At 35.4% G+C, this 12,026-nt stretch overlaps 1 protein-coding gene and 1 long non-coding RNA gene across 5 annotated transcripts in view; one reads left to right on the forward strand and one right to left on the reverse strand.

Moving 5' to 3' along the window:
- The window catches only part of CSMD3 (CUB and Sushi multiple domains 3), a 619,378-nt gene that overhangs the window by 309,687 nt on the left and 297,665 nt on the right, over positions 1-12,026 (forward strand). For all 4 annotated transcript variants that reach the window (XM_051812144.1, XM_051812141.1, XM_051812142.1 and 1 more), the window contains one exon: positions 3,270-3,382. In XM_051812144.1, the coding sequence (XP_051668104.1) occupies positions 3,270-3,382 (113 nt within the window). The remainder of the gene's footprint in view (positions 1-3,269; positions 3,383-12,026) is intronic.
- The window catches only part of LOC127482125 (uncharacterized), a 244,313-nt gene that overhangs the window by 98,384 nt on the left and 133,903 nt on the right, over positions 1-12,026 (reverse strand). The gene's annotated exons all lie outside the window — the stretch shown is intronic.

A 12,026-nucleotide genomic window follows, 5' to 3' on the forward strand; every position in this document is an offset into this window, starting at 1 on the left:
AAGTATTATTACTGAATTACAGTATGCATTGAGGCACAGTAAAATAATATTTTAAATTTTGAGTAATGTGGTAAAACAGTCTGTCCAGCTTGTAATTCATTGAACATGTTAGTATTTTATAAAAGTATTTCTGATGACAATGCTTAGTTGGGGAGAAATGATGACAGTATTAAACTTGTCAAAAATGTAAAGGAATTCTGAAAAATTTTCTTTAATAAAAAAGTTAATTAGAATTTCCAAGTGTTAACATATGATAAGAGAATCTGTTCTGTAAATAACTAGGTAAATAATTTTAAAGAGTTATTACTATAGTGATCCTGGAAAAGCAGAAAAGAGGTACCTCATTAATTAATGGGTTTTTAATATTAAGTGACATTGTATAATCAAAATGTATATAAATCACAAATATATTATTTTTGTTTACCAGTGGAATGATTATTCTATGATCAGAAGTAACAATGGTGAAGTTATTAGGATTGAAATGCATAAAAAAATTACATAGAAGATGGAACATAATTGAGTACTGTAAAAAGCATGTAAATCTTTTCTCCTGTGGGCCATGCAGACTTTGTCTGAGATATGATGCATAACAAATATATCAGCTGTTGTATCATTTAATTTTTGGATTTTAAATTTTAAAATAATTATCTTTCCTCCAGAAAATTGCTGAAGAATATTAGTTTGAATATGTCTGGTTTACATGTTGATAATGTCAAAACATTTATCTTCCAATTTATCAGTTAATCAGGGAACCTATCCAAGTGCTTAATCCTCTAGTTTTACTGGGCACTGCTTGATAGGAAGGTTCACAACTGAAAACTGAAGTTAAGTGGCATTTCAATAGAACTATGCTTCCTAAATTGATAATTGCAGTCCTGATTATTCCCACTCTGTGGATGTTAATCACAGAAGTAGCTAAACTGCAAAGCCTTTTCAGTACTTATCATTAAGTTACCCTGAGTGCCTGTAGTTCTGAGCCTATGTATACGTGGACCCAAAAATGTGAGTTTGCTCCACCCTAGGGTGAGTCTGGCACACAGGTGAACTGAAAGCTATACATTTTTTTGTCTCTTTGATAAGATGACTGATATGAAGGCATGTGTTAAGCGTTATTACCAAGGGATAGAGGGGTAGAAGGAAAATAAATGGTAGATCCTCTTTCATACATCAGTCCCAGCACTTTTTCAGGATGTTTGGAAGTTTGCTTTCAGCAGGGAGTCTGACAGTTGCTGCAGGTGACTTTTAAATGCAATATGCATCTGGGCACGGATTCCTGTAACACACGTTTGGAAAATCCAGTGCACAAGACATGAAACCCATTCTTAATCTTTTCGTATGCTTGCTGTGTTGGATGTGCAAGCATCCAATCTCCCATATTACAGACTGTCTTCTGCAAATGGAGAGTGTTGGAATCTTCTGAATATCCTCTAATCCAGCCTTCAGTGTACTCTCTCAGGGGGAGAATGTGTGTCAGTAGCATGTGGGAGGGGTAGTTCTGGAGTCCTAGAGGAAGAGGTGGAACACACCCTGCTGAGTATTGTAACTGTTAGGCTTTTTAATAAAAAGAGAGACTTCATAATCACATACTTCCATTTCTACTGCTCACAGTGTTCACTGTTCATCTTTTGAAAAGGAAGGTGTAAGAACTTGCTTCCAGGAGAGAAATCCAGGTAGTGAATCCAGGGTAGAGGAAGCCACATGAATCCATGGAAAGAAAGAAAGAAAGAATAATTCACAACTTAAGAATTGTGTTATTATCTTAAATAATTCTTAAATGCCATTTTTTCTGAATCTCATTACTCTGTGGCCCCTTCCCAACTCTCTTACAGGGATCCTGAAGGACTTAAAAATAGAGCAACAAGTAATTTATTGTGATAAGTGTTTATCATAGGAATTATTCTGTCTGACACGACAGAGAGATAAATATTCTCAATGGCCTTAATATTCAAAAAATATACTGTCAATCACCAGTTACAATTACAAAACACTGTTAGCCATTACATCAGTGTTGTTTCTGAGGAACATCCTGTTAATCTACTAGTTTGGCAAAGACTGAACTCACTGACGACACTTTCCCTTAGTGCAGGAATGAGCAGTTAATACGTTTTGGCCAGGCATTTACTTGTTCTGTTCTGGCAAGAGGCTTTGTAGTAGCTCCATCTGTGAACACAGATGTGGGAAACAGACATGAATTTCTCCCACAGTAGAGCATTTCATACAGAAACAAGCTAAAAAAGACCAGAGGGGAGAACTAAAATTAACTGCAAAATGTATTTAAAATAGTCCATTTGAAGTTTCAGCTATCTTTAAAAAATGGTTACAACTGTGAAAAAAATGAACTAACAGTTTGCACTCTTATACAGTCTTGTGCTTATGATCCATTTTACAAGAATGGAAAATGTTTTCGAACTTTTCAGCATTCTGTTTCAGATGATAAACTCTTACCAAATTTGGGACAAAGTTTTGGGAAAAAAATGTAATATGACATAAAACTGCAGCTTTCCCAACATTTCCTTTTTGCTATCATATTATTTCATTCAGCAAACAGAATGAATATTTAGGGTTGCATTGACTTGCAAATTTTTGCAAACAATATGAAAAGTGGAAAAAAAATAAAAAAGAAAAATCAAGTTTAGTTCTTTCTAATTAATCACCATCCTGAAACCAACATTAGAAGGTTTTAAAGTTGTGACATTTGTTATTTTTCTTAATGAAGAAGCAGACGTCAGACTGCTCTTCCATTGTTGTGGTAGAGGTGATGAGGGGAGGAGGGAGATTGCAGGGAACACATGGACCATCATAATAGTGTTGCTGTTTAAGAATAGCAGCTTCCTTTTCAACATGCAAGGCATGTATTCCAAAGTGACTAGTTGAATACCAGAGAAATCAAAGAATCAGTGTAATGCCTCATTATGGGCTTCTAGCGCCTTTGATATGCCTGCATGTACCCGAGTCATGCACACAGGGCTGCCAGATAAGGTTCAGGATTAGGGAAGTTACGTGACTTTCTGGACCAGCAACTGAAATATTTCAACACAACGTGAGTAGTAGTTACGTGTGTTTATAGGCTGCAATCAAATTTGCAGTCATTGGAAACTTGAGAGCTGTCTTCGCTAGCCAGCTGGGAGATAACTAAATTAGTGTGAGCTGAATGCAATGAATTTATAAAACATAAAAAATGCTAAATAGTTATTTAGATTCCTTACAAAAAGAGAAAAAAAAATCTAGTTACTTAAATGGCTTTACAGATTTTTTTTTTCTATCTATAGGTTAACTGGGAGCTTTGTACCAGACTTAATTGTGAGCATGAGCAATCAGATGTGGTTGCATCTTCAAACGGATGAAAGTGTGGGATCAATTGGTTTCAAGGTTAACTACAAAGGTAATGATACAACACTGGAAGCACATGTAATGGTGTACCAAAAATTAAGACAATATTATGAAATGTTTTTCTTTCATATTAGTGGATGAATTCTACTTCCAGTTCTTTCAGTTTTAAAAACAGGAAAATGCAAGCTGAATTTTAAAAAAATAGAAAAAAGTTAATTTATTCTCTTAAAGGTCTTATATCACATGAAACTGCACAGCTTTTATTTGCTGTGTTCTTACAGCAGTTGGGTTTTGGCATATAGTTTTACCTTATTTTATGGTATTTAATATTGAAAAATATTAAAATGAAGTAATTATTTGATTATTTAAAGCTAAATGTGAAAAACAAATGAATACTTCCAACATTTTTTTGAAAATTAATTATGCCTATCACAACAGAAAAAAAAAACACTGCAAGTGAAGAACTCGAATTTTTGCTGAGCTTGAGCCAAGACAAAGGACAACTTACCTAATAATGTTCTTTATGATCTTCAAGTGCATAATGCACAATATAAAACAGCTGTTGCTATTTGACATTTCTGGGAGAATAGGCAGTTTTTATAGACTATGAACAGCAAAGTCAACCAAAGACTAAAGTACAACATATACATACATATATATGCAGTTCTATATTATTGCATAATTAGTTATGTGTATTATTCTTATACTACATTTAACAGAGCTGCATGTATTCTTGTAAGAATTTTTTTAATTGAATGGTTTCTGCCTACCACCCAAACTAGAAAAAAAAAAAGTGTGATTATTCAACAGAAAGGGAGAGAGAAAAGGCAAAAGTTAAACCAGTGACTGCGTGTATTAGAAATGGAGCTGATGTTGCTGAGAATGGGAAAATGGAGTCAATAAGTATACTGAGATTAAACCTGTACAATGTGACTTGCTGGCTTTTTTTCTGTCCATAACTTTCCTTTGGCTTTCCATGTCTATTAAGCCCCATAGTGGTATGGCATGAGTGCACTTCACTCTTAATATCTTGTAGACTAAGACAGAAAGATCTTAGTACTTTGTTGTATGGTGGCCATTAAGAACGAGGATTTCCACATTCCAGCTGTTGAAAGGGGTAAGAAAAATAAACAGTATAAACAAGTTTAAGAATTTGTTAATATAGCAAAACTTGAAACATAGCTGAGTGAAAAAGGAAGTGTTTTAGATCTGAACTCCAAATAATCTGCACAGGTTAAGTTGTTGATTCTATTATTTACAGGATTCTTTTCTAGTAAAATTAATTTTACTTGCAACAATTTTAGTTTGCAGAAGGCACAGGATTATTGTCTATTCTTATAATGTACTACTATGTCTTGTTTTATTCATGAGTTACATTTATTCTTAGAAGCTATAGTTCTGCAAGAATAAAATTAATCAAATATGAATAGGTAGAAGGATACAGAAAGGGTGAACATTCACAACAGTATCTCCATATAATCAATTTTGTGATTGCGTGCCTAGATATTGAGTCTGTATTTCTTTCTTGTCTTACACTAGTTCACTAAATAGCACTTGAATGCATCAAGCATTCAGTGGGACAGATACTGTGTGGTGGGGCTTGTTTTGGGGTTTTTTTTGCTTTGTTTTGGTTTGGTTTTATTTTGTGGGTTCCCCCCCCCTCAATCCAGAATATGGGATAATTTTTTTATATAAATTGCCTTCACTTAGATACTGAGAGGATGTATTCATTAGAGAAATATTGGGCAATGTTCATAAAATGAAATGGGAGGAGTAGCAAGGGCAAGTCAGGTTTGAAGTGGTTGCTATTTCTGTTGTTTTTCCTTTGTGTTGAAGTTCTTTCTTGCAAAGATGGTAAGCTCTGAAAATGTGTAAATGGATAGTATTTTGGATGATCAGCTATTCTGAAATTTAAGTTTTGGAATTAATGAATTGGAAGATGAGAGAAAGTCCAGTGAGGTAAACTGAGTATTTATGTTAGAACAATGCATTCAGGGCTATGACAGAACTCTGAATTCTTTATAGAATCAAAGAATTGCAAAGAATTTTCTCTTTTCAAAGACTTTTAAGAATTACTTGAAAGAATTATGATTTCTAGGAATCAGGGTCAGAAGACAGTTTAATTGATTTCATGAATTATTAATTATTAATTTTGTGAATTGCTCCCAATTACTAAGTTAGGCATACAAGTACAAGTACGCCCAACTTGCTTGTACATCTCTTGACTAGATCAAATTCTATTCCTTTAACTTGTCCCACCTCAGAAATTTCACTATCCAATTAGACACCTAATTATGGCTGATTCTGTATCTATTTATGTCTTATATAATAAGGTCTTGTAAGTTTCTGCTTACATCAAAGGTACAATTAAATTAGCATTTTAGATTAGGTTCAGCAGTTTGATTTTTGAATGGAATCTTCTTCTGATCATTCTCACTGTCCTTGTTTTAGTTTCCATCATGGAGCAATCTTGAAAGGCACAAATTACACTTGTTTGAGGTAATTCATAATATGCAATTTAATAGCATCCAACTCCTAATGGGCATTTATCAGGACCTTATAAAGCTTTTCCAAAGTAAAACCACTAAAACATAATTAAATGCTCGTAGATAGTATGGATACTGTATCTTTTATTATTTCAATTTACAGACCTGCTTATGTTGGAGTTAATTAGTTGATATTGTACTTGATAACAGTACCTACTAACAGCTAAAATAATTTATCACTAAATGGTTTTGATGCCTAAATATCTGCTTTAGTGCTTCTGAGACTCAGCTAACTGGAGGTAGTGGAGATGTACATGCCTCATTCCATCAAAATTCATAAGGACATTCTTCAATGTAATTGACATTTAGTTCTGAGTCTGGCAGACATTTTTAAAATATAGATTGTTCCAAATCCTATGTGGAATATGATGGAAGGAAGTAAAGATCATTACCCAGTGCCCCTCAAAATGGTATACTTGCTCAAGGTGCAAGATAGAAGGTCACCTCCTTTCTGACTGGAATAGAATTGAATATGCCATACCATTTTTAATTATAGAAATAGACAAATAAATTTTTGAATACCTCCACATTTATCAGTTTTCAGCTGAGTAACTCCTTTAAACTTATGTTATTATAGGAACTAATATTTTATTCACTTTTATGTATCTGCCATTTGAGACAATCTAGTAAGTTTCTCTGAAATAATAAAATTATGTGTCTACTTGTACATTATTATGTGTCTACTTGTACATTAAGATGTTGTGTATGGAGTTATTTTATGGTTTTAATAGCTAGATCCCACTGTAATTATTTAAATATAAAAAATAGATATAAGTATTGGAGAAAGTATTTTAAAGTAAATAAGTTTTCATTGTTGTTTTGAAATTCCTTTTACAGTAACCCATAGAATAAAACTAATTAGGAAGGTAGAATAATGAATATCAGGATTGGGCAGGACAGAAATAGAAGCACTGCCTTACTAGAGATGTATTTTACCTGTTATCTCACTTGTATAAGCTGACTTTGTTTGTTTGTTTACACGGTTCAAATATATATGTAGTTTTATTAAGTAAAAGCATGGAATATTTAGAAATCTGAAATTTTAAGTTAATTATTTTCAAATCATAATTGTGGGGATTTTTTTTTTTTAATTACTGTTCACAAGTTGCATGAATACTTTGGATCCTTCAATATTTCAGGAAATGGTGCCATATTGTCACAGTAGCACTTCTATTCCCAAAGCCAAGGTGAAGAGGAAAGAAGTACTTATCTAAACAATAGAAGAGAGACAATCTCCAACATATTCAAACACTGGAACTGAATGGTCTTCATCTATAATTGAATAAAAAAGAGCTGCAAAAAATACAAGACAAACAAATAAAACCATGGCATAGCCTTCAAACATTAGAAACCCAATTTCATGAAGTAAGATTTTGGAGAACTGTGAATATATTTAAATTCACAAAAACCCTTGAGAATCTAGTGATGGAATCTTACAGTTCTTGGAAAACTATACATGAGAATTTTAAATGCAATAGCTTTCATATACACAAACTTCCTTTTGTAACTTCGGACATATGTGCAAGATTAAATTCAAAATATTCCTTATACACTTTCTCAAAAAAACCTGTATGACAGAATTTGTGGAATTAAAGAATAATGTAAATAATCATGATATAAATTAATAGAAAAAAAGGTATTTTAAGAAATGAAATCAGTAATGTAAACACAGTGCAAAACTATTCTGTATTAGGACCATGTGGGAAAGCTGAACTTCTGTTTAGGTCAGATTTGAGTTCTCTGAAACAGAAGAAACTATCCTCAGGGCAGTGTAATTCTGTTGGGTCCTGATATCAAACCCTTGGTTTCTGAGCTGTGGCCAAATCTGAGGGAATTTTTTTTTTGTGTGGTGTCTTGGTTTTATTTTTCCCTAAATAACTGGCTACATGCTCTTTAAGACCTCTTAAATTAGTAGGTTCTTCTGATAGTTCTACCTCCTATCAGGACAAAATCTGTACAACAATATCTGTACACAATCAGATATACTCTAATCTAATTGCTTAAGAAAATAAAGTTAAAGAAGGTTACGTTGACTGGAGTGTAATGATAAGTTATAGAAGAGGATTGTTTCATATGCCAAGTTAGGTAGGAGTGTAGGTAAAAAATGAATTTAAAGCAAAGTAGACTTGCTTATTCAATTTTCTACATCAATGATCTAATTTTAGGATATGGGATTTACACTCTGACACCCAGTATTTCAAAAGATTTCTTTTTGCTTAAAGCATGACTTTCATGTTGCTTCAACCACTGTGGCAGCCTGGGGTAGCCTTCTGGAGTTCGTGATCCGCATTTTCATCCTATTTTCCTAGCAGTAAGCACTGAGTTGCAGACACATCTGAGGTTTTTTTGTCCCAGATGGCACAGAGATATTTTTCCATGACTAACTGCTCAACAGCCTTTGCTTTTTTACTGGTGACAGAATACTGAATGATCTGAATTATGCAGATAGTTTAATCCACTGTTAGTCCTCTAACTATGTCTGGAAACATGAATTTCAGACGTATATGTGAAATAAGATACATTTGCCATAGCACAGGCTTAAGAAAGGTCTCACAAGTTGTGAGAGTAACTTATCTATGAAACATATGTCTTCGTGTTCATTCTACCAAGAAAAATATAGCTTTAATTCTTGCTGTTAATATTACAGGCTAACTTTAAAAAATAATTCTCAGTGAGATTGTGGACAGTTTCATTATGTAGTTTTTGGTTTTGGGTTTCACAGGACATTTGATGTGGTTTTCTTAGTTAAATACTACATAGTCCTCCTTTTGTGAGAAAGGGGGAAGTGAAGCTTTTGTCCTTTCTGCATATCAAAATTAGGAATTAAATCTATGACAAATTTCTCATTTCTGTTCAGTTTATCAATTTCAGTATATATTCTCTTGTGGTATTTTCACTGTTGTGATGATTTCTGTTACTCTTTTACCCACACTCCTTTGTGTTTCTCATCATGTGTTTGTTCTCTTTGTGTGTGTTTTGTGGTAATAACTAGACAGGATCATATCAATGATTTATGTAATTGGATTCTAATACCCCCAATTCTATTTCTTGTTTATCCTAACTTCATTTTGCAGAAAGAATGACAAGCAGAGATTCATATTAATGGCAAAAATCCCTGCAAATTATTTTAACTCATGTAAGCCTCATGATTAGTAAAGATTTTAAAAGATTTAAACACTTCTTTTTGTGCAACCCCACTAAGCAACAGTTTACTAATACAGCACAGCTTTCTTTGTACTGATTCAATTTCTGCTGAAAGTGTGTTATTGACAAGTTTTGTAATTCAAGATTGTTAACTTACTGCTAAGATGATAATTGGTGCTGTATTTTACTCTTGTGTTTTCCTGCTTTGTTGGCCAGAATTCACTGCTACCTTTTTCTGACCCTACTCAGTCAGTATTATCCAAATATGTTAATAATACTTTTATCTAATTCTCAACCAATATATTCAGCACAAAATTTCCTTTTTTATAATCTCTAGATTATAATAATATGAGAACAGCTGTACAGAGTCATGATAAAGATTCATTTAACTGGGTATGACATAAGGAAAAGAGAGCAAGCCATGATATAGTGATATTTCTTCAAAATATTTTTTTACTCCCTAACAGTTTATGGCATAGAGACTTCCTAAATCCAGTGTATTTATAGTAGTAAAACGTGATGGATCTTTTTTCATCCATGACTTTGTCTATTTTTCCTCTCAAGTCCACATACATTTTTAGTATTTTGAATATTTTATGTCATGGACATTTCAATGAAGTATCTCCTTTTGTTCACTATAGTTCTACTACTTTCATCTGATGCCTTTTTATTGTTTTCCTAGAAAATACCATATATTTAATCTCCCATTTTACTGCTTACTCAGTTTTGCAGGACCTTTATTTCTTCACAGGTGATTGTCATCGTTGTTTCATCTAATCTAGTATGATCAGCAAGCTTTGTCATTTCACTGCTTGCCTTGTATTTTATCATATCTACCAATATATTGTCCAACAATAACTTTAACTACCCTGACATCTACTGGAAAAGCAACACAGTAAATCATAAACAGTCCAGGAGGTTCCTGGAAAGTATTGATGACAATATTCTGACATGGATACTGGAGGATCCCTCAAAGAATGGTGTAGTGCTTGACCTCATACTAACAAATAGGGAAGGTCTTGTTGGAGGTGTGAAGGTTGGGGTCAGCCTTGGCTGTAGTGACCATGAGATTGTGGAGTTCAGTGTTTGTTGAGAAGGAAGCAGGGCAGCAAGTAAGATTCTAACCATGGAAAGTCAGGAGAGCTGATGTTAGCCTCTTCAGAGGTCTTGGAAAAATCACAGGGGAATAGGCACTGCAGGGAAAAGGGGTTCAAAAAAGTTAGTTGATATTCAAGGATCACTTCCAACCATCCTTGAGAATGCTGCATTCCGAAAAGCAAGAAACTGGGCAAAGAGGACAAGAGATCTGCATGGATGAATAAAGAACTCCTGTCATTACTCAAGCATAAGCAGGAAATACAGACGAGATAGAAGAGGGTCAGGCCACTTGGAGGGAATATAGAGAGTTGTCAGAGTAAGTAGAAATGAGACAAGGCAGGCCAAGGCCCATCTGGCATTAAATCTGACCAACGATATCAAGGACAAGAAGGGCTTCTTCACATATAACAATAACAGGAGGAAAACAAAGGATAACATGAGCCCATTTGTAAATGGAGGGGGGAACCTGGTAACAGAGGACACAACAAAGGTAGTAATCAAATGCCTTGTTTCCAGTGGTCTTTGCTGACAAGACCAGTCCTCAGGGATCTCTAACCCAGGAGACTAGGTTAAAGGGATCTTGGAAGAAAAACTTTCCCTTGATTAAGGAGGGTGGGGTTAGAGAACACCTGAGCAAACTTGACATGCACAAGTCCATGGGCACTGATGGAATGCTGAGAGAGTTGGCAGATGCCATAACAAGGCCACTCACAGCCAACTTTGAAAGGTTTTTATGATCAGGAAGGTGCCTGAAGACTGGAAGAAAGCAAATGTCACCCTGGTCTTCAAAAAGGGAAAGAAGGAGGACCAGGGAACTACTGACCAGTCAACCTCACCTCAATCCCTGGAAAGGTGATGGAGTGCCTCATTCTGGAAGACATGTCTATCCACATTGATGACAAGAAGGTGATCAGAAATAGTCAGCATAGATTCACTAAAAGTAGATCAGGCTTGATCAACCTGATGACCTTTTATCATGAAACAACTACCTGGATCAATGAGGAGAGAGCAGTGGATATTATCTACTTCAACTTCAGTAAGATTTTCAACACCGTCTTTCACAAAATCCTCATTGATAAACTCAGGAAGTGTGGACCGGAGCAGTGGGCAGTGAGGTGGATTGACAACTGTCTGAACAACAGATCCCAGAAGGTTTTAATCCAGGTCTAGTTGGAGGCCTGTCACTGGTGGTGTCCCCCAAGGTTCAATACTGGGCCTAATATTGTTTAATTTATTCATTAATGCCTTGGATGGTAGAGCAGATGCCTCCTCAGCAAGTTTGCTGATGACACAAAGCTGGGAGGAGTGGCTGATACCCCAGAGGGCTGTGCAGCCCTTCAGAGGGACCTCAACAGGCTGTAGAGATGGACAGAGAAGAACTGTCTGAAGTTCAACAAAGGCAAGTGCAGGGTCCTGCACCTGGGGTAGAATAACCCCATGAGGTACAGGCTGGGGGCTGACTTGCTGGAAAGTAGCTCTGTGGTGATAGACCTGGTGGTCCTGATGGAAATTAAACTGTCCACAAGCTAGGAGTGTGCCTTTGTAGCCGAGAAGGCTAGTGGTATCCTGGGGTGCATTAGGAAGAGCACTGCCAGCAGATCAAGGGAAGTGATTCTGCCCCTCTAATCAGCCCTAGAGGCACATCTGGAATGCTGTTCTGGGCTCCTCAATGAAAGAGAGACATGGAGATCCTGGAGTGGGTCAACATAGGGCTGCAAAGGTGATTAAGGGACTGGAGCATCTCTCTTATGAGGACAGGCCAAGCAAGCTGGGCTTCTTCAGCCTGGAGAAGAGACAACTGAGAGGGGACCTCATGAATGTCGATAAGTATATGAAGGGAGAGTGTCAAGAGGATGAAAAAAGGCTCTTCTTGGTGGTGCCAAGCAGTAGGAAAAGAGGCAGTGGGCG

This window comes from Manacus candei, unplaced genomic scaffold, assembly GCF_025592945.1.
Source record: "Manacus candei isolate 608988 ecotype Guabito, Panama unplaced genomic scaffold, ASM2559294v1 h1tg000085l, whole genome shotgun sequence".
NCBI classification, from domain to species: Eukaryota; Metazoa; Chordata; class Aves; order Passeriformes; family Pipridae; genus Manacus; species Manacus candei.